This window comes from Podarcis liolepis (assembly GCF_965112155.1).
Source record: "Podarcis liolepis genome assembly, chromosome: 1".
NCBI lineage: Eukaryota > Metazoa > Chordata > Lepidosauria > Squamata > Lacertidae > Podarcis > Podarcis liolepis.
In genome coordinates, this window is record NC_139554.1 from 45,403,915 (window position 1) to 45,427,636 (window position 23,722).

A 23,722-nucleotide genomic window follows, 5' to 3' on the forward strand; every position below is an offset into this window, starting at 1 on the left:
ACCAGATTGTGCTGTCAAGAGTTTTGTGACTGGTCTATCCAGCAACTCAAATTGAAGTTACCAGCTACAATCTAGGGGCAATGAGAACTTCACCCACCTCCCTGGTCTTGAAGCTCACAGAGATTTCAAAACTAATTTGTGATGAGGTCTGCTATTCAAATTAAAATACCAGGCATCCTTCAAGAAGCTTTCCAGATTCCAGCTCTTTGGCACCATATCCTCAAGCCTTCTCCTCTTGCGACATTTACTGCTATTCCTTTAATTTAAACTGATTCACAGCCTGAAGCCATCAAAGCAGTGTACAGCGAGATAATAAAAAAGCGAGCAAACCGTTTCTACAACAGAAAATGTGTTTTTCCCCCTTGCTTTTCAGCGGTATGCTACTGCTCATGGGCTTAGCAGCTGCCTAACCCTAAATCAAGTAAGGTAAAGGGACCCCTGACAGTTAAGTCCAGTCTCGAATGACTCTTGGGTTGCGGTGCTCATCATGTGCCCAGCATGACTAAGCCAAACCCTAAATCAAGTAAATAAATACAAATATTTAACTAAAGGAAATTGTAGAAAGATTTTGACAGATTTGTCTGAGCACTGAGGCTCAAAAGGAAGTAATTTTAAACAACTGTTGCTGAGGCATTTCATTCTGAATTTGCACAGGATGTTGGCAGGTGGGTGTCCTGCCCCCTCCCCGAATCCCCGCTGTATGTTGCTGCAAAAGCAGCAGCAGCAGCAGTTCCCCCAAGTGAGGGTTGAGTCCTGATGTCTGGTACGGGAGAGCAGCTCCCGCCACTTGGCTTGGGAAAGAAGGCGCGCCCATCCATCCATGCCGCACGCAGCCCTTTGGACCGGTCCACCGCGGCTTGCAGCCTAAGCAGCTTCTGCACGGCCTGGCCGGGCGCTTGTTGCTTCACCTCGCGAGCTCTGACGGCGGAAGCGGTTCTCCAATGGAGCCGAGGAAGGGAGGGCCTAACCGAACACGGCGGGGCGGGTGGGCGGCCGCCCTACCTTTCAAGTGGGCCGAGGCGGAAGCTGACAGCTTTTCCCGCCGCGCTTCGCCTCGGCAGGGACCGGCGGAGGTTTGCGCTCGCGTGCATGACAGCGAGCTGGTGGAAAATGCTGCGCTTAGCTGCCGGGCTCTTGGCGGCGGCTCTCGCTGCGGTGCTGGTGGGCTGGCACAGCCCTTCGGGGCCCGAGCAGTTGCGGCGCCAGCCTCGCTCCTTCTCCTCACAGCCGGCGCCCGGAGCCGAGGCCAACAACATCTTCTGGATCATTCAGGCGAGTCGACCCTTTCGTGAACTCCGGGGAGACAGACACGCGGCCCCAGCGCCCCGTGAGAAGGGTGCCCTGCGGGGAAACCGCAGCAGCACTTGGGGTTTAATTCTTAAGGCAAATCATGATCATAACTGTTATAGATGATAACTATGCAACGGCCGCACTGTGTTTTTCACCTATTGTTTTCCTCTTTTCAGAATCGGAGGGGTTAAAGGCACAAATAAACTGGTGTATTGGATAGGGGGGAAACGCAGGCTGTTGCTGTGAGGCCACTAATGAATGGCAAATAGTTATTCTGATAACTGAGATCAGGGAACTACATTAATGCGCAGAGAGGTTAGATTTGCCTTGGCATGGATATGCTTTACAACAGGCACATGCCTTGCCAAGTTCTGATAAGTGAGATCAGAAACTGGCATTAATGCATTGAAGGGTCTGACTTGTGGGTTTGTCCACACTTCTGCTTGTCCCATGTGGACATAGCCAGGATTTATTTTAGGAGGGGCAGGCTTTATGTTGGGGGGGGGGGGGAAGATCCGAAATATCTGCAACACAACCAGTTAAGTATTTCTATTTATTTACCTGATGGGGGGCAGTTGCCCTACCTGAACCCCCTGGCTACGTCCATGTTGTCCCATGCTTAGAAAACACAGGTCTGAGCAGTTTTCCCTTTGCCCCACCACTTTCCCCCAGAAAACCTGTTCTTTAGTGCTAAATCAGAACAAATGGCAATAAGTAGAAAACCTGATTGCCATTTGTTCTGATTCAGTGATAAACTGCAGGTTTCCCCTGGGAACAGCGGCAGGACAAACAGAAGTGTGGAGAAGTCCTATGTTTGCAATAGTATGCTGTTAGATAGGTATGTTGCATGGGTAGACCTTGCTCTGGTGAGGATATGTCAGGTGAACCTCTGTTATATGTTCACATGGTGCTAGTACAGCCAGTTTTGCTGGAAATAAAAACTGTAAAAGGCTGTTGATAATTTACATAGCTAATTGATATGAATAAAAAAAATCCAAAAGTGCTTGTTGTGAAATTAAGCTGTCAGTGTTTTAACTCTTGTTCAGTGTAGGCAATATTTGGAACTGTTTCTATACACAATTTCCTAAATATGCTATTCTGTAGGCATTTTGCCAGCCTCCTTTTCCCCCCCTTGTAGGTATCAGATCTACACATCAGTAAGTTTCAGAGTCCCGAACGAGCTTCTGATTTTGAAAAGTTCTGTGCGGAAACGGTTCCTGTCATTCAACCTGTCCTTACTTTAGCAACAGGTGAGACATCGCCTCCTCATCCCCAACCTCCCACTCTAATTACTTTGTAGAATGCATTATTGTACTTGAGGTTTGGGTTTCTGAAGTCATGAATGTTGGTTGCTGGTCTGGATCTGAAGTAAAAAGTGGTTGCATTGTCATCAGATGTGTGACTAGGGAAGTGTAACAAGGGGAGTTGTAACCTAATAAGAGGCTGTTGGATTGGGCCAGTGGCCTATCTAGTCCAGCATCCTGTTTTTATAGTGAGCAATCAGATGACTATGGGAAAACCACAAGCAGGAAAACCACAGCACTCTTCCCAAATGTGGTTTCCAGCATCTGGTATTCAGAAGCATACTGCCTCAGAAAGTGGAGATAGATAAATTATGTTGAGGCTATCAATAGCTACTTTCTAACACACTTTTAAAGCCATCAGGTTGGTGGCCATCCCTGCCTCTTGTGAGAGCGGATTGCATAGTACTGTATAACTATGCATTGTGTGAAGAAGTACTTTCTTTCGTCCGTCCTGATTCTTCCAACATTAGATGCCCATGAGAGGGAGAAAAATTTACACCATTCATAATTTTATACAATTCTCTTACTCACCTTTTCTCCAAACTGAAAAGCCCCAAATGTTGTAGCCTTTCCTTATATGGGAATAACAATTCCTGTGCTCCTCCACCCTCCATTACTTTACCAGTTCCATCATATGATTGCTTTAATCTTGTAAGAATTCAGCTTCGGTTTGTTTGGGAGCACCCGGTCTTCCCACTTATACTACTTGTTCTTTTTTTGCCTCAGAGGCCCTTTTATGAGTCAGCAGTCTTTGGATCCTTTGATGTCACTTGAGGCTCAGGTGGCCTCAGTAGGGTAGATTGCCCTTCATCAGCTTCGGCTGGTGGCCCAGCTGCACCTCTGAACAGGGATAGCCTAGCTTCTGGTAACTGTTAGGTTAGACTACTTCAAAGTGTTATACATACGGCTGCCTTTGGTGATAGTTTGGAAACTTCGGCTGCTGCAGAATTTGGCAGCCAGGCTGCTCACTGGGACAAGACAGTTTGAGCACATAACACTGATCCTGGCCTGACAGCACTGACTGCCAGTTAGTTTCCAGGTCCAACTCAAAGTGCTGGTTTTGACCTATGAAGCCTGAGACGGCTCAGGACTCCAATACCTCAAGGACCACCTCTCCCCATATGAACCAACCCAGACCCTGTGATCATCATCTGAGGTCCTTCTTCGTGTGCTGCCTCCATGAGCGGTCAGGAGGGTGGGAACACAAGAGAGGGCCTTTTGTGTGGTGGCTCCCCATTTGTGGAATGCTCTCCCCAGGGAGGCTTGCATGGTGCCTTCATTAGATATATTTAGGCTCTAATAATAATAATAATAATAAATAAATAAACTAAACCAGTGTTTCCTCTGTTGTGACACCTTCTTGGGAACCCCTACAAAGGCAAGGCTGGCTCCCTCCCTATGCATATTTAGAAGTATGACCCAGGACTTCCTGTTTTAAATCATTACATTGTTTCATTCTTTGTTTGTTATTCTATTTATATTCCACCCCATCATGTGTGTTTAGGTTAGAACCATTTCATTGGTATCCATTTCTGTCCCTCAACAGTTTTACCAGTGCAATCCTAACCACGTTTATTCAGAAGAAAATCCTATTAAAATAAATGCGGCTTACTCCCAGATAGGTGGGGTTAGGGTTGCAACCTTAATCTGGATACTTAGAGGAGCAAACTAAAAACAATATTGGGTTTTGTTTGCATATAATTATATATGTATAACCCTATCCTGAAAATTGCTTTGGCCAGGCAGCAGGATGATGAAAAAAACACAAACATTTGAATAATGAGAATGCAAGGTCAGGACGGATTGTTTATAAAGGTAGGAATGGCACTGCCCTTGAAATCTTGGCTAGTAGCTTCCTGTAATTACTGGATAGCATGGGACTTACAGGAAGAGTTCTAGAGATAAAGGTTATTTTCTTACCATCCTTGCTAACTTCAGGATTATAAAGATTACGTACTAGTGAAAGGACAGTAATTAGAATGGTACTGCCTCTGCCATGTGTGGGAGGTCTGTGAAGGATGTCTTAGACTCCTCCCAGAAAGTCCTAATTTTTACTTGGACTGTCTGCTCTTGGGCTGATGGTCAGTTTTGATCCAACTTCCAAGGTGTCTCCAAGTGCAGCCCTTTTTCCCCCCATGGCTGCCAGTAAAATTAAAAATAAAGTACACTCATTGGTATATTTGGGATGGCAGCTGATTGCTTTCTGTTCTGCTGGCTCCACTGTCTCTGGGCAGTTTCCCTCGTAAACCATTACGTTTGGTTTTTAATTCGAGCAAATTCATTTTTATGTCCTTTAAGTAAAACGGAACCTTTCATTCCCTGGGCAGTGGTGCAAAAATGACCTGTGATATGCAGGGGGTGTGCCTGCTACTGCAGACACTAGCAACTCCAGAATATAAGGCTAGATAATTTAGTACATGCACACCTGTGTTCCATATTTCGGCCTCCTTGTTTTGCCATACAGTACTATGTCATTGGGGGACAGTGGTATGTTTAAATTCAGGGAAGGTAACCAGTCAGTAATGAAATGAACCATGTCCCCCCCACCCACCCACACACTTCCTGGTTCTCCAGTAGGCCTCGTAGACAATTTCCCCACCTCCTATCCCTGTCCGTTTGTTCCTCCAGCTTTATAGCTAAATCTTCAGTAATTTGTAAGAGCTGGATCTCAGACAGGTTGGTTAGAGGAGCAAGACTGTGCACATCATTTGCTGTTTTAGGACTATCTGACAGCATATCAAAGTTCTGCTCAAGTGGAGCTAGAGCTGTTCCCCAGTCCAAGGCCAGTATTCCTCCGAGTCTCTGTCCTCCTCCATTGTGGTAGATACTGTCCTGCGTTTGGGGACCTTCATATTGCTTTTGGCCACGCATCCTCTGAAGCCTCAGACAGAGCTCTATTTCTTCCTGAAGAACTAACCTTGCTGTATAAAACTTTTTGTTTAGATGCCAATAGGATCCACTCTGCTTAGATTTTGTCCCAGGGAGATTGGAGAGACAGAATTATGCCACTTGCCATACAGAATTAACGTGAACAATTTAAAATTGAGTACAGCTTACTTTCATAGTACGACCTTAGATGACCTATTTAATAACAGTACTTTCGTTTATCTGTGATGTTTTTATATGTTTAATGTTCTGTGTCTCTCTTTTTTCATTAACAGGTGATTTGACTGATGCCAAAACAAAAGATAAACTTGGGTCTGATCAGTTTGAGGTGGAATGGCAAACTTACCAGACAATCTTAAAAAGATCTAAAGTCATGGAAAAAACCAAATGGATAGACATCAAAGGGAATCATGGTAAGAAAGATGTGAGACTCTAGAGGTGGGATTCCCATTTATTCTCCACATGTGAAGGATGGTAGGAAGATGCGGGTTACTCATTCTTTTGCTCCAGGAAGTCTTAATCCTCATCTCAACTGGAAGAGTAACCACCAATTTTAGTCCCCAATTTTGTTCTCCTCCATCGGCAGTGGCCTTGAACAATTCTTCTGAATATGGTCAAATATTCTTCTGAATATGATCAAACATTGTCATAGAAGTATTATTCTTTTTTAGAAATCGTGTTTATCATATTTACCCATCTCATATACCGTATTTTTCGCCCTATAAGACGCACTTTTCCCCCTCCAAAAATGAAGGGGAAATGTGGGTGCGTCTTATGGGGCGAATGCAGGCTTTCGCTGAAGCCTGGAGAGCGAGGGGGGTCGGTACGCACCGACCCCTCTCACTCTCCAGGCTTCAGGAAGCTATCCGCTAGCTGTGGGAGACCCAGCTCTCCCAGGGCTAGCGGAGAGCTTGCCTGCACCCAGAAGCTTGGGGCGCGCTGAGCTCCGCACGCCCCAAGCTTCGGGATTAGCGCAGTGCTCCGCTAGCCCTGGGAGAGCCCCACGGCTCTCCCAGGGCTAGCGGACTGCTTGCGCGCACGCAGAAGCTTGGGGCGCGCTGAGCTCGGCACGCCCCAAGCTTCGGGTGTAGCGCAGCGCACCTGGGGGGAAATAAATTTTTTTTCCCTTTATTTCCCCCCCAAAAAACTAGGTGCGTCTTATGCGCCGGTGCGTCTTATGGGGCGAAAAATACAGTATATATATATATATATATATATATATATATATATATATGCAGGTTTTGGTGTCTTCGGGTGTCTTCCCGTGTAAGAGTTGGGGTGTCTAGGCGACGACACGTCCCGCCTGCCAGACATCTGGAAATTAGCCCTCCCCACAAAAACCGACACCAGAACCAGAGGCACACAGAACGCCATCACCAATCAACCACACCGGACCCAAACCCAGACCCTCTCCACAGATAAATTACAGACACCATCCAGTAGCCAAACCATAGTGGCACCTCCGGATGCTGCACCCCCCTGCAATCCCTACACAGATCTGGCTGGCACAGGGCACAAAACCACAGCTCGCCCCTATACACGAAGCCAAGCCAGAGCACAACTAAGTGCAGTACAGCCATCTTCTCAGAAAAACTCTTCACAAGCTCAAGAGGTCAAGACACAAAAGCTTTAGCAACTAATCCACACTTAATGACCCACCTAAGTGGTACTCAGAATATCACTCAAGAAATCACTCAAGATATCCCTCAAGTAATTAAGGAACAAAAGAAGAAAAGGCACGCTAACCTGGGAACTTCCTCTCTGCCCAGAACGTTGGAGGCTATACACCACACCCCCTCAACAGTATTTATAGGAACTCAAACACTGAGATCCTGCTCTGTTCCAGTAACAAGAAGCCGAAAGCACCAGCCTGAAGATGACGAGTGAGACCTCGTCGAAACGTCGCCTAGACACCCCAACTCTTACACGGGAAGACACCCGAAGACACCAAAACCTGCATTCCTGTACCCGTGAAAATCTACGAAAGCATATATATATATATATATATATATATATATATATATATATATGCAGGTTTTGGTGTCTTCGGGTGTCTTCCCGTGTAAGAGTTGGGGTGTCTAGGCGACGTTTCGACGAGGTCTCACTCGTCATCTTCAGGCTGGTGCTTTCGGCTTCTTGTTACTGGAACAGAGCAGGATCTCAGTGTTTGAGTTCCTATAAATACTGTTGAGGGGGTGTGGTGTATAGCCTCCAACGTTCTGGGCAGAGAGGAAGTTCCCAGGTTGGTTTGCCTTTTCTTCTTTTGTTCCTTAATTACTTGAGGGATATCTTGAGTGATTTCTTGAGTGATATTCTGAGTACCACTTAGGTGGGTCATTAAGAGTGGATTAGTTGCTAAAGCTTTCGTGTCTTGACCTCTTGAGCTTGTGAAGAGTTTTTCTGAGAAGATGGCTGTACTGCACTTAGTTGTGCTCTGGCTTGGCTTCGTGTATAGGGGCGAGCTGTGGTTTTGTGCCCTGTGCCACAAAGATACAAACAGATAGAAGGAGCACCTATGGGATCACCCCTCTCACCGGTCATCGCAAATTTGTACATGGAACACTTTGAAACCAATGCTTTAGACAAGTCAGAACACAAACCCAAACTTTGGCTCAGATATGTTGACGACACCTTTGTAATTTGGCCACACGGGAAAGAAAAACTAGATAGCTTCCTCACACATCTCAACAGCCTACACCCCAAAATACAATTCACTATGGAAATAGAAGCCAACAACCAACTTCCCTTCCTTGACGTCCTAATCTACAAAAAACCTGATGGCTCCCTAGGACACACTATCTACCGGAAAAAAACACACACCAACCGCTACTTACATGCACAATCACACCACCACCCTGCACAAATAAACTCCGTAGCCAAGACTCTCATCTCCAGAACCAAACGCCTGGCTGACAAAGACCACTTGACAACTGAGTTACAGAATCTCTCAAATGTGTTAATCGCCAATGGATACCAGCAAAATAGGGTTACGAAGCTAATCCAAAAAGAAACACCCCCCAAAAACCAAGACACAGAAGAAAACAATGGCATGGCCCTCCTTCCTTATATCAAGGGCACTACAGATAAAATTAGCAAAATCCTCCATAAACACAATATCAAAACAGCCTTTTGCACCAACCAAAAAATAGCCAATATCCTCAGAAACCCCAAAGATAAAATCCAGTTGGAAAACCAAGGGGTCTATGAAATACCCTGCAAAGTCTGCCCAGCCACGTACATTGGACAAACAAACAGACGAATAAATGCACGTATCGCAGAACACAAGAATGCCGTCAAAAAAGAAGAAAAAACTTCCTCTCTTTTCCAACACATGAAAGAAACAGGACACGAAATTAATTTTGCAGATTCCAAATTGCTCTTTAACATGGAACATCACCACAAGAGAATAATCATGGAAGCCATCGAGATAGAGAAACACCCTCACAACATGAACAAGCGTGACGACACGTCCCGCCTGCCAGACATCTGGAAATTAGCCCTCCCCACAAAAACCGACACCAGAACCAGAGGCACACAGAACGCCATCACCAATCAACCACACCAGACCCAAACCCAGACCCTCTCCACAGATAAATTACAGACACCATCCAGTAGCCAAACCATAGTGGCACCTCCGGATGCTGCACCCCCCTGCAATCCCTACACAGATCTGGCTGGCACAGGGCACAAAACCACAGCTCGCCCCTATACACGAAGCCAAGCCAGAGCACAACTAAGTGCAGTACAGCCATCTTCTCAGAAAAACTCTTCACAAGCTCAAGAGGTCAAGACACGAAAGCTTTAGCAACTAATCCACTCTTAATGACCCACCTAAGTGGTACTCAGAATATCACTCAAGAAATCACTCAAGATATCCCTCAAGTAATTAAGGAACAAAAGAAGAAAAGGCAAACCAACCTGGGAACTTCCTCTCTGCCCAGAACGTTGGAGGCTATACACCACACCCCCTCAACAGTATTTATAGGAACTCAAACACTGAGATCCTGCTCTGTTCCAGTAACAAGAAGCCGAAAGCACCAGCCTGAAGATGACGAGTGAGACCTCGTCGAAACGTCGCCTAGACACCCCAACTCTTACACGGGAAGACACCCGAAGACACCAAAACCTGCATTCCTGTACCCGTGAAAATCTACGAAAGCATATATATATATATATATATATATATATATATATATATATATGCCAGTAAGACCTGTTTGTTGTCAGTCCTGGAAAAAGTCTTTCTGGAATATTTCTGTGGGTCCATTTGTAGCAACTCCCAGAGACCCAAAGAGATGGCAATACAAACTCCCATGTCATGTTACTATAATTGTATCTTTATGTGTACTTGAATTGCATGCCTCTTTAGCTGGAAAGCAGGATAAAATATAATTATAAAATAAATGAAATCAATTAGTTTTTGGTTTTGTTCTATAGCAATTTAGGCATTATCCAGTGCCCCATTATCTATAATTATTATTCCAAAATAAAGGCTGTCTCATCATATGCATTGTAGAGCAAATCTTGCTGTCCTGGACAAACTGGAATTAAAGCTTTGATAGCTCCCTGGATATCATGCTGCAATCTCAGGATTCATACTACACTGGGCTTGTCTTAACCTGGACTTATTATTTTTTTCGCAGTCTCTTGCTCAATTCTAAATTTGTTTTGAAATGTTGTTTGCCACTTTCATTGCAGATACATTCAACATTCCAGGTCTGGAGAATGTCCGGAACTACTACAGGTATGTCAGTGTACCATGATGTCAGAGACTGGCTGGACTCTGAGGTGTGGTGACTGGATTCTGATGAGTGGGAGAAGGGGGATTGGAGACTGACTTGGAAGAAGGTATCAGTGAAATAGGCGAACCTGTAACAGCCAGGAGACCAGAGTCAGAGGCAAGAGAAGCTGCAGGACTGGAGAGTGAAGGAATGGATACAGGAGGAGGGAGAGATAGGTCAGGCCAGTGTGGAGTCGAGGGCCTCCACACCTCCTCCACCTGCCCTGCCCTGCCCTCACCTCTCCTGCTCCACTGTCTCCCAGGACCAAAAGAGGATTGAAGAGGGAGGAGCAGAAGGTGAAACACAGGCGGAGTCTGCACCTGTTTGTGCGCAGCTCGGATACGGGAGATACATAAGCCAAGGTCGGGGGTATCTGCCTCATCAGATGCACTCTCAGAAGTAGCTGAGACACATAGGACTGATGGACATACCTTTCCCTAACTTGTAAAGGTGCTTTTGACAAGGAAGAGTTGATTCCTCCCTCTGGACGTTCTTGTCTGACAGCGCTGTGACACATACTGCATTCAGGAATCCAGAAGGAGAGTCGATTGTGTGTGGGACAGAGAGAGTCTGTTTAAACAAGGTATATAAGTGTTAGGAAGAATGACTTCATTAAAGTAGTCTAGAAAATAATTATTTAGGAAGTAGTCATCTGCCCCAGTCTTTGGCTTGCCTGTGTTGTTCCTCCTTCCCTGCTGCCACTGTTAGGATTTCTGTGCAGCTCTATTCCTCTGTTTTTGCCCTTAGATTCTCTCTCTCCTAGCCACTATTTTGTACCTTTCTGTGTTAAAAGATAGCATAGGTGATGAACTGAGTCGAATGCAGTTTTGTTTCTCCCTCCCTTAGTCTTACTGGGCAGTAGTCAACTGAGCTTTACTCAGAGTAGACCCACTGAAAGCAATGAATAGGACTAGGCTAGGTCCATTAATTTCAGTGGGTCTACTCTGAGTAAAGCTTAGTTGAGCACTAGGCAATGTGTGCATTTATTCCTTTTTACATTTTTCTTTCTTCCAGATTTTTCTGACTACAGTATTCCCATCTCATTTTGGTAGGAAATATTCTGCTTGGAAAAAGGACGGCTCCTTCCATTACATCCACAGCACACCTTTTGGCAAATATTCTTTCATCTGTGTGGATGCGACTCTCAATCCAGGCCCCAAGAGACCCTACAATTTCTTTGGGATATTGAAAGCGGTAATGTAAAACACCATGCACTGCAGCCTTAGCTTGCCTTTATTAGTCTCTGGCTAATAAAATCCTAAGCCTGTGTGTTACACCTGCCTGAAGTCCAAAGTCTGCGGGAAGCCTTTAGAGCAGTAGTTTTCAAACTTTCTCGGGCCTGTGTGATTTCATGAACTCATCCCCAGTGCCCCCTACCCTACCCCTATAAAAAGCATTATTCAGAATAGCCGTTTGCATGGCCCACTAAAGTAAAGGTAAAGGGACCCCTGACCATTAGGTCCAGTCATGACTCTGGGGTTGCAGCGCTCATCTCGCATATTGGCCGAGGGAGCCGGTGTACAGCTTCCGGGTCATGTGGCCAGCATGACTAAGCCGCTTCTAGCGAACCAGAGCAGCACACGGAAACACCATTTACCTTCCCGCCAGAGCGGTACCCATTTATCTACTTGCACTTTGACGTGCTTTCAAACTGCTAGGTTCGCCTTAAGAATGGGTTTCATTCTATAATATGAACTGCTAAATGTTTTTATTATTTTATTGTTGCTTTTTCTTTGCTAAAAAGGAAAGTTCATATGCAACATTTTAATATCACCTTTTATTTTAGCCATTTTGATTCATGAATTAAGAAATATAAGTATCTTATACTTTATTCTGCAACTGGCTCAGAGAACATATATTGATGGCAAACCTGTAGAAAATAAATAAAGAAATACCCTTTTTCTCTTTCGCAAAGCAATCTTCCAACACAGAGGAGAGGAAACTCTAACCCACAGGCCTAATTAGTCCTGGCACGGATCCCAGTTTGGCCCATAAGGCTGTGTTACCTACAAATGACACCCATCTGCCCTGCCCTTGGCATCATATGTGATGTGAGGGGTAGCACAGGTATAGACACAGCTACAAATTAAAATTAGTTCCTGATTGTTCCTTTACATGTGGGGTTCCCCTCTGGGATCAGCCGTGCTAGGAAACTCCTTGTTGAGAACTCTCAAGGGGGCTTGTTGTTCTCAGTTTGCAGGAAGATTCAATTTCCTCCAAACAGAGCATCTTTCCTTTCCCAAATGGGCTTGATTGGCAGTTACAGCAAGACCCTTTGAAGGTGCAGTGCCTGCATCAATCAGCATGCATTTAAAACAGGGGTCAGCAACCTTTTTCAGCCAAGGGCCGGTCCACTGCCCCTCAGACCATGTGGTGGGCCGGACTATATTTGGGGGGGGGGGGAATGAACAAATTCCTATGCCCCACAAATAACCCAGAGATGCATTTTAAAGAAAAGCACACATTCTGCTCATGTAAAAACACCAGGCAGGCCCCACAAATAACCCAGAGACACATTTTAAAGAAAAGCACACATTCTGCTCATGTAAAAACACCAGGCAGGCCCCACAAATAACCCAGAGATGCATTTTAAATAAAAGCACACATTCTACTCATGTAAAAACACCAGGCAGGCCCCACAAATAACCCAGAGATGCATTTTAAATAAAAGCACACATTCTACTCATGTAAAAACATGCTGATTCCCGGACCGTCTGCGGGCAGGATTGAGAAGGCAATGAGGCTGCACCCGGCCCCCGGGCCTTAGGTTGCCTACCCCTGATTTAAAACAAGGTTGCAGTAAGTGCTGATTGGGGTTGTAGGAATTAAGGATCCAACCCACTGGCCAGATCTAATTCCCCACCCCTGTTCTAACAGTTGGGCTCCCGTAAGGAAACACCCGCAATCTCAGGCTATTAACATTCCTGGACAAGTGTTGCCTTAAGGCAGGAATAGGGAACTGTTTTTGCCCCATGAGCCACATCCTTATCAAGATTAGGCTTGCAGGTAGATGGGGCCATCAGTCCTATCCATGGCATGGGTGTTGCAATGGCATTGTGCAAAGTGCTTAGAAGTCATGGCTTCAGACACCTTGCAAGGTGTTGCTAGCAACAGGAGTTATTTTCTTGTTGTTCGGCAAGGGATTCAATGCAGGTTTGGAAAGCTGGGCTGCTTAAACGGAGCAGGATTTAACTCCCACTGATGAGTAGAGATTAAATCCTGCTGCTTTGGCTGCCAATGCAGGATTTAAACATGTTCTCCCCACTCACTGGTGATATCAACTGATGGACAGAGTGACTTGGGAAAAATGACACCGTGTACCATATTGGACCCCTTGCGGGACAAGGGTGAAACCCACAGTGATTTGCAGTAAACTGATAGCAAAACACATATCCATATTAATCTATTGGATCTGGTAATGATAGTTTTCATATATTTTTCCTCTGTTTTTTTACATTTCGGCTGCAGACTGGAATGCTCATTGTCAATTATTTCCATTTGCCTGCACAAACTGTTATGTTTAAATCATAGTTTTGCTTTATATGAAGAATACAGTGGTGCCCCGCAAGACGAATGCCTCGCAAGACGGAAAACTCGCTAGATGAGTTTTCCGTTTTGGAGGTGCTTCGCAAAATGAATCTCCTATGGGCTTGCTTCGCAAGACGAAAATGTCTTGCGAGTTCCTGCGGGGTTTTTTCCCTCCCCCCTTTTTCTAAGCCGCTAATCAGCTGATCCGATAGGCAGATAAGCCGCTAATAGCGCTAATCCGCTAATCCGTCAATGGGCTTGCTTCGCAAGCCGAAAAAAACGCTAGACGAAGAGAATCACAGAAAGGATTCTTTTCGTCTTGCGAGGCACCACTGTATTGTGGTGCAAGTCGGTGCTAGGGGAGGCATTCTGAGAGTTTCCAGTGGCAGTTTCCCCCACCCCCCATGAAAATAACAGGCACTAGCATGGGCATAGGCAGAGAAGCAGCTCCTCACGCGCGATTAAGCAAAACAATAGAAATATTTAACAAACTGACCAATCACATTGGTTCTGCCCCCCTAACAAAGGTCCTGCCCCCCCAACAAGAAACATGGCTATGCCCATGGGCTATAGGAACCTGATCTGGATTGGATCCTGTCATGAGGCAAGGCAGTAGAGGAGCTTTGACCCTTTGATCCTTTCTTACATTGGCAAGAAAGAATCAATATTTTGGTAATGCCAATTGTAGGTGTGGTGGGCCAGGTTGGGACCACAGCAGGGAGCAAAGACTTATGTCCCCGGTACCCTCGTGTCTCGGGTCCTCCTCAAGATCAGGTCCCTAGTGCCTATACTATTCTTCTTTCCCACCCCCGTTGTTACGTGGAATGTGGCTTACATGATACGCAGGCTTATTTCTTCAAACGTGCATATTGGCATTTTAATGACAAAAAGAACTTTGAGAAATAATTTGGAAATATCTGCTCACAGTTTCCCTGCTTTTTAGAGCAGCCGTTGATAAATGCCTCTTGCAGCCCAGCCTGATGAATTATTCTCTCAAAAGCAAGTCCCGCTGAGTTAAATAAGACTTAACACCCTATAATAATAATAATTTATTATTTATACCCCGCCCATCTGGCTGAGTTTCCCCAGCCACTCTGGGCGGCTCCCAGTCAGTATTAAAAACAGTACAGCGTTACATATTAAGATGTTCCCCTAGTACAGGGGTCTGCAACCCGCGGCTCCGGAGCTGCATGTGGCTCTTTTACACCTTTGCCGCGGCTCTGGGGCGGATACTAGCAAGGGGAGGAGGCGCATTGTGCGCCCCGACACTCCCCACTGTGGCGGGCGCTGTACTGGCTGTGACGTCGCATGGGGGCGGTGCGTGCATTAGTCACGCACCGTCCCGACGTCATCTTCCCACCCGCTGTCAGATCGCAGCTCTGGAGATATATTTGTTTTAAATGTCGCAATGGTTTTGCGGCTCCCAGTTATTTTTTTCTTCGGAAATGGGTCCAAGTGGCTCTTTTTGTCTTAAAGGTTGCAGACCCCTGCCCTAGTATGTGTACCTAGGACTGCAGCCTTAATATCCCCTAAACTTTGCATTATGTTTAAGACCTGGTAGCCAATGGAGTGTCTGGGAAAACCCAGCCAGATGGGCGGGGTATAAATAAATTAATAATAATGACAACAACAACATGCTGCTAAAGCTCTTGTAATTGCTCTTTCATTTCAGAATAAAATGCAAGAACTGTCTTCACTGGCTGCAGAAAGTAGCGGCAGTAACCATTCCATTTGGTTTGGCCATTATCCCACCTCAGCAATCGTCTCTCCATCCCCAGGAATACGAACGGCAATGCGGTAATATTTCATTTCCTTTCTGGTGCAAACGTATTAATGTTTTTCAGCTGTTGCTGTTAATTGGCTACAAGTTAGTATTTCTTCTCCAAAATCAACGATAATCATTTATGTTTCCGTTAGCTCTGCCACAGCATATTTGTGTGGGCATTTCCATACGCTGGGTGGTCTGATGCCAGCTTTACATACTCGCCATCGTCACGGAACTCTAGAGCTGGAACTGGGAGACTGGAAAGATAGCAGGAAGTAAGAAAATTTGTGCTTTGGCCTTTTTTATAGTACTGTTCTTATAGCAATGTAAAATCAGTGCAAATGTCATTTTAGCTGGTTCAGAATGAATCTCCCCACTGGGATGACGGTGATAAAAATGGATGACGATTCAAATGTGGGTGAAGGAGAACCAGGCATTGTTAGTGCAGAGGTACGGGATAGCAATTCAGGGAGGCCACAGTACCTTCATATTGCCAGGATTCAAGCTCAGCTTGTTTTTCCTCACCCATCTCACAGTTGCATCCAAGCAACTGTGACAAAAACAGGACTTTGTGTTTAGAGTTGTCACACTGCTCTATATTGTTATCACTTTTTTAAAAAAAGAAGTTGCGTGTTTGACAATTCTAGATGAAGAAATTCTGGCTGGTGCAAGGTGTCTACTCAAGTCATCAGCTTTTCATCAAAAATGGATTACGTGGAAGCAGAGGAAATTGGAAAAATCAGTAAAACGTATCACCAAGCAGTATAAATCTTCTATCCTTAAGATGTTATTTGTTAACCAAAAATGTACTGTTTTGATTGTGAACATCAGGTACAGGATCCTTGCTTTTGATCACGATCTCTTCAGCTTTGCTGACCTGAAGTTTGAAGAATGGCCCGTGGTTCTTATCACCAATCCCAAATCATTCCTTTATAGTAGTGCTGCTCATGAACCACTGCAGAGAATCCTTCACTCCACCCACATCCGGTAATCTGATGTATCTTTGCTACTTCTAAACTTTTTAAAAAACATTTTCTTGTGCAAATGTGACATATACAGACATTAACACAGCAAATGCTGTCAATTTTGAATGCATTGTAAAAGATGTTAAACAGGCCACATTGTGCGTGCTGTTAAATGGGTTAACAATCTCTTACGTTAACAATAATTTTAAAAAGGAACATCCTGTTCTACAGCAAAGTAGAACAGCAAAGTCAATCCAGTAATTTCTGCCTCACCCACTATAGTATGCCTTGACTGAGGAATCATTTACCGTATACCAGGCATCTTCAACCTTCGGCCCTCCTGATGTTTTGGACTACAGTTCCCATCATCCCTGACCACTGGTCCTGTTAGCTAGGGATCATGGGAATTGTAGGCCAAAACATCTGGAGGGCCGCAGGTTGGAGATGCCTGATTTATACAGTACATGGTCATTTTTATTTTACGCTTACAAGTGCTGTATCTTAACAAGTTCCATGATATACTGGTTTATTTCTTTTACTTAGAATTTTGGCATTCTCTCCTTCTCCTATCAAGTTTGTCAAGGTCAGCATTGATGGCATTCATCTGGGGAATGCTGTTCATGTGTCTGGACCTCTCTATGTACTGAAATGGGCCCCTCAAAACTACAGTGAAGGGTTTCATCAGATAGAAGTGGCAGTTCAGGTGAGTTCTCTGCTGATGCTTATAAATTTATCACACATTTTATAGCATTCAAGCTACTGGAAAAAAAGTATTTAAGAGCAGGTTTTTGCCTGGAAGAGCAAGATCAATCCCTGTTCATCCACGATTACTTATTGATTGATGCCGGGCAAATTATTATTTCTCATCCTCATTAAAATGAAAGCAGTAGAAATACCACAGAGTCATTCTGGATGACAGAGAGCAAGAATATATAATGGCTTTTGTGTATTTTATGCTTGCTTTCCCAGTATTTATGACTCTCCCTGGTAGTGTAACCAAAGAAATGGAAGGTGAGGCTATGCAAATGGAAGCAGGGTTATGTCTGATGTCGCAGAGGTTGGAAGTGGATTTAGACCTCCCCCATAATGCTACTGCTAAGTTTGAAGGACCCCTGGGCCCAGCCCAATGATCTTACTAATTATTGGTTAGGGTCGTGAGCTGTTTAGAGTCCTTTTATACAAGAGGTAATTCTTATGATCTGGAGATTGGGTTTGTTTATTTATATTTAAAATAAATGCAGAACCATAAAATATCAAGGCAGTGTACAATAAAATATGGGGGGGCAGATAAATCCTACCCCACATAATCACAAGACACGTGCACCATTTAAATGGCAATGCCCATCAACTGGGGGGGGCAGCCCCCTCAAATATTTTATTGGGGGGCAAAAGAACCTCGACCCTTAGGAATTGGCTCCTACGCTCAGAGCCAAACGCAGCACTGCCAAGTGATACTGCTTTTGTGGCCAGACCCAGAGGCATTCTGGCTGAGGTAAGATGGTGGCTGCTTCAGCCATGTGGCCCAGTGCCCCTCTCAGTACCAGCCCTAAAATAATGAGATACTATTAATAGGTGCCAATGTTGGCAATGGTGGGCACTCTTGAGTCCTTGGTACTTGCTCAAGAAAACTGGTGTCATCCCTGCTTCATATAGACTCCTTTCAACTTTCTTCTACAAGAGTAAACCACAACGATCGCCTTATCTGGCGAGAAAATATAATAACTGTGCTTGGGAATACTTTGCAGTGAAGGTGAAATCTATCCACTGCCCACGACACAGGATGCCCAAACCATCACTGGCTGTGATCCCAGGTTCCCTGCAATATACATGCCTGCCCTCCCACTCACATGTGCATGTTTGCACACACACCACACCGCAGAATGATGGGCCTTTCACTAGTAAAGATGTTGAGTTGTTTTGCTATCGCACATTTGAAAGTCTTGTTCATTTCTTTGTGTTCCCATATTTAGGATGCCAGTAATAGGAATGCCACTCGGCTTCATACGTTTGCTATGGAGGAAAACCTCTCCCTCAGATTTAACCTTCTGGCATCTTGGCTGCTTCTTACTGACCTCTATGTATTGGTGAGTATTCCAGAGGGGGAAAAGAGTGAGTGAGTTATGTGTGGACAGAAGTTTCTTTAACACATTTCTCCAGCAACTGCTTTTTTGGGCAGTTCGCAACAGCTGACAATAAAAAACAAAGGTAACAAAATCAGCTAAACAATGTAGAAAATAAAAGGTTGTCAAATGCACAGGAGCCTTAATACATCCAAAAGTGTTTTGGATAAGAAAAGTTTCGCATCCTTTCCAGAGTCCTTGTGGCACTATTTTAAAAGAAAAGATTAAAACTCATGGAAAACACCACCGTGCTCGATTTGACTTTTGCTGTGGGTGCGTGTGATCTCCTTTCCCTCTTGATCCTTTAGTATTTTTTTGTTGCCTTCAGTGATTCCCAAATGGTGGTAAATAAATTTTATTCTCCCACCACATTATGAGAGATCAGTATGGTGGGGGCTGTGTTTGGCTTACTAAATATATATGTGTGTGTGTGTGTGTGTGTGTGTGTGTGTGTGTATATATATATATATATATATATATATATATATATATATATATATGATTGTATTCCTTCTTTTTCAGGTTCGAGTAGTGTTTGTACTAATGGTTGTAGTTCAAATTGCCTTGTTGGTTATTTTCCGGTATCGAGGAAAGCCTACACTTAAAAGTAAGAGAAATTCTTTTTCTTGAACACAATTTTGATCCTTCCTTACCTTTTTTTCTTTTTCTTTAAGTACCAGTACTTTAAATTAAGCAAATGCACCAGTGTGATTTTCAGATTGATTCTACCCCTGCCCCTTTAAAAAGAATCTAATAACCTCTGTAGGCTGAGTATTCTATTCTTCAAAAGATAGATACTAATGAACAGCTAAATTTTGGTTTGGTTTGAAAATGTCAAATGTCTCAAAGACTTCATGAATGCGTGTCCATGCATCTTGGATGGATTTTGGGCGCAATCCACCAGGAAGTTTTCTCGCACCACATCCCATTGATTTCAGTGAATGAATCTGTCCTTTGATGGTGCTGTAAATGTATCACTTTGTAAAAAGTTGCTGCATTTCTGTTTTTAAAAGTAGGGAACTTCAAATTAAAAGTTTGTTTCCTTTTTAGGACCTCTGGCCAGAGCAATGTGGGCTTCTTTTTCTCTTCACATATTGAGCAAAATCAACTTTTTCTACCACTCATTTCTCCTGTTGAGCTTCTATACTCTTCTGGGTAAGATGCAAATAGGCACAGCGAGTTCATGGACATGCCAATAGAGCTTCTAACTCAAAACCCTCTATTATGTTGTGTTTAACTAAATAACGGCTTGTTTTTTTAAAAAAACCATGCATTTGCATTCTGTAAAATTTATAATTCAACTCTTAACGTGGGGCAGAAAACATCTGTAGGGTACCCAAGCTTGCCTGAATAGTGATTACAAATAACTTGTAAATTTCAGGAGATAATTTGTTAGACATCATATACCACGTAGGAATGTTTTCATATTTGGCAAGCTACAGGTTTTTTAAGAGGCACTGAATAACTATCCCAAGATACGCAAGTAATGGTGCTGAAAGGCACCCAGCAAGTCCTTGTGCTACCACTGCTGCCCAAAACAATGCTAGCTCTTAGAAATTAAACAATGCAGTGCATGTCGAGCCACGCTTTTAAAAATGTGCACATTTCAGCCCTTATTGCTACAGTGTACTGTTTTAAGATTTAGCACTTCTAATTTCGCAAAGTAGTTTACAGATTCGGCCACTCTGAGTGACTTGCCTACAGTCTATGACACAGGTGGGGCACAACCCAGGTTTCCTGGATCCAAGTCCAGCTTTCCAGCTACTTGATCACAGTTGCACTTAGGAAATGTCTGAAAAAGTACCATATTTTTCGCCCTATAGGACGCACTTTTCCCCCTCCAAAAATGAAGGGGAAATATGTGTGCGTCCTATGGGGCGAATGCAGGCTTTCGATGAAGCCTGGAGAGCAAGACCGACCCCTCTCGCTCTCCAGGCTTCAGGAAGCTCTCCGCAAGCCTTGGGAGCCCACGGGAGTTCCCGCCGGGCTCCCCAGGCTTGCGGACAGCAGCCTGCAGCCCGAAACCCGGGGAGCGCAGCAGAGTGCGCCCCGGGCTTCGGGCAGATATCCGCAAGCCTGGGGAGGCCGGCGGGAGTTCCCGCCGGGCTCCCAAGGCTTGCAGATAACAGCCTGTCCTGGGAGCCCAAGCTTCCCCCGCCCCAGCCCTACGCCTGGGGGGGGGAATAATTTTTTTTCTTTATTTCCCCCCCCCAAAAAAAAACTAGGTGCGCCCTATGGGCCGGTGCGCCCTATAGGGCGAAAAATACGGTACTCATCTCCCACCTTTCCTTGTGCAGTTCAAGGAAGCTCACCCAAATCATGCAATGCAATAAAATTAAGGGTTCTGTTTTCTGCCTATAAATCCAACAAAATCTAACCTTTAACAATATGTCGCTGCTTTTCAATTGCATTATTTACACTAATACCTTACCTGGCTATCTGTTTTTGTTGTCATGACTTGTTTTAACGGATATCGGACAAAAAATTTTTTTCCTTAAGACAGTGATTTGGGGGCTAGGTAGGCTAGATTACAAGTTGTTCTTGTCACATTCAGTGTAATGCACTTTTCTTCTCTATAGGGCCCTGGTTTATTGGTGATATTATAGATGGACATCTGGGCGTCTGCTTTTCCTTTGGAGTAATTGTTGATGGCCATTTCTTTGAAGGCAGTACCACCTTCCTTGTTGGAATTTTGCAGGTAGGATTCTTAGTAAACTGGTTAACAAATAGCCTCTTGTTTGATGTTTTCTGAAACATCTCATTTGAAATAAAGTGTAGTGAGAGTGGTCAACCTAAATATTTGTTTTGAGGGGGAAATGAATATGATATGTTTTAAGCAATGAATCTAAAGGTACCCCTGCCCATACGGTAAAGGTAAAGGTACCCCTGCCCATACGGGCCAGTCTTGCCAGACTCTAGGGTTGTGCGCTCATCTCACTCTATAGGCCGGGAGCCAGCGCTGTCCGCAGACACGTCCGGGTCACGTGGCCAGCGTGACAAGCTGCATCTGGCGAGCCAGCGCAGCACACGGAACGCCGTTTACCTTCCCGCTGGTAAGCGGTCCCTATTTATCTACTTGCACCCGGAGGTGCTTTCGAACTGCTAGGTTGGCAGGCGCTGGGACCGAACGACGGGAGCGCACCCCGCCGCGGGGATTCGAACCGCCGACCTGACAATCGGCAAGTCCTAGGCGCTGAGGTTTTACCCACAGCGCCACCCGCGTCCCCTAATAAATCTAATAGACTAGGGCATTTTAGGTGTTATTATCATAGTCGGAGTTGTTCCTGGAAACTAACAGGAAGCCAGTGTAGCTTGCAAACATCAAAGTAACATGCTCCATGAATTAGATCCCAGCTGAAGTTTCCAAACATTTCTTTAAGGGCAGCCTCATGTAAAGCACATTGCAGCAATCCATTATTGTCATCATCATCATCATCCAGCCTGGATGCAAACTAGGCATGTACAACTGTAGCCTGATCTGCCTTTTCCTGGAAAAGAGAGTATTGCAAGGATACAAGGCAATAATCTCTTAAAATGTTTTTCAAAATATCTTTGCATCCCTTCTTGATGGAACTGCTGCATTCTGCAGGAAAGCACCCACTCAGCTGTCCTGTGTGTGCCTTTGGGGGATCACAGAATTGCACAAAATGCAAGGCAAAATGATGGTGGTATTGTCTAGAGACAACTAAGCAGAGTCTGGAATGGTTTCAAATGGGATGGGGGGACCATGTGTTGAGATTCTTGCATTGCAGGGGGTTGAACTAGACGGCTCTTGGGGTCTCTTCCAGCTGAATGATTCTATGGACCTATATCTATTTTGTCTTGGCAGGTGGCATTCTTTAACTTACCATTGATGGCATATACATGTTGGTGTCTATTGCTGCGTTGCCAAGGATATGGCTTTGGCTACTATCTGCGTCATGCCAAACAGTGGCCCATCCACCTCAGCATGGCACTCCTGTTTTTGTGGCAGGTCTATTCCTGCTATTTCCTGTTGAAGACATATGGAACTGTGGCTTTCTTCTTATCTCCACTGAGAATGTGGACTGTGGGCCTAACCCTCTTTCTGGTCTACAGAACCTGGACATTGCAGTCTTCTGTGCTGAGAAGCTATATTGTTGAAATGAAGAATGCGCAAAGTTCTTAATAGGCTGCTCTTCAGGCAACTGAAGTACCATTTCACTTGAATTGTTAAGTGGTGAAGCTGTGAACTGCAGATCTGTGTAGATGCTATCTCTGCAGCCTGAACAACTGAATGTGGAAGCTTGGAGCTGCCCCTAATTTATTTCCGAACTGCGGCATAATAGGGTGTTCAGTTACACAAAGCTGTAAAGGGATCCGTAATGTCTTTCCCAGGAGCTGCTCCCTTATTACATTTGTAATTTTGTTTTGAATTGCTGTCACCTTCATGTTGAATGAAGTTCTCAAATGGAATATTGTAATGGAATACAATTGCTTCTACTTTTCGTTTATATCTGGCACATAATACCTGTGTTTATATAAGGTGCTCTGGAAGCACACACTGTTATGGATTTGGCCAGAACAATCATATTACTTATATACCCATATATTATATTGACCACAGTTTAAAGCACTTTTTTGTTTTTGTTTTGTTTTGGTTTTCTTCACCTTCTGCACTTTTACTTCCCCACTGAAATTTTCAATGATTTTTTTTTTTTAAAAAAAAGAAAGATGTGAGCTACAGGCTAGAAGCAAAGCTTCAGGCTGGGAAGCCAGATAGTCAGAGGGATATTTTATTTCTGTTTTAATCCAAGGCTGCTGCTATGGGGGAAGTAAGGCCCTCTTGGGGTGTTCATGCTGTGAACTCCTCCATCATAGGCTCAGGTTGTAAATAAACCATATAACATAAAGACACCACAGTCTCTGCTGTGCCTCATTCCGAAAGGAAACATGAACTCCTCGGTAAGCTCCTAGAATTTCTTCATGCTGCCACAACATTTATTTGGATATTTAGCGACAAAGCCAGATCTAGACACAACCTGATTCTTTAAGAGGAGTGTGTTGCCATCTAGAATAGACTGAACCCCACTTCCCTGAGCAAATGAATCACCTATCCGTAGCA

At 44.5% G+C, this 23,722-nt stretch overlaps 1 protein-coding gene across 1 annotated transcript; it reads left to right on the top strand.

The window, feature by feature from the left end:
• The first annotated feature begins 718 nt into the window (after positions 1–718).
• Positions 719–23,514, top strand: TMEM62 (transmembrane protein 62). Its single transcript, XM_083507400.1, has 14 exons — positions 719–1,272; positions 2,429–2,540; positions 5,756–5,893; positions 10,179–10,224; positions 11,314–11,455; positions 15,462–15,586; positions 15,707–15,829; positions 16,386–16,541; positions 17,063–17,222; positions 18,490–18,603; positions 19,162–19,246; positions 19,690–19,794; positions 21,219–21,337; positions 22,469–23,514. Exons 1-14 carry the CDS (start codon positions 757–759, stop codon positions 22,784–22,786), a joined length of 2,259 nt encoding a protein of 752 aa, XP_083363526.1. The 5' UTR covers positions 719–756; the 3' UTR covers positions 22,787–23,514.
• The last annotated feature ends 208 nt before the right edge of the window (positions 23,515–23,722 follow it).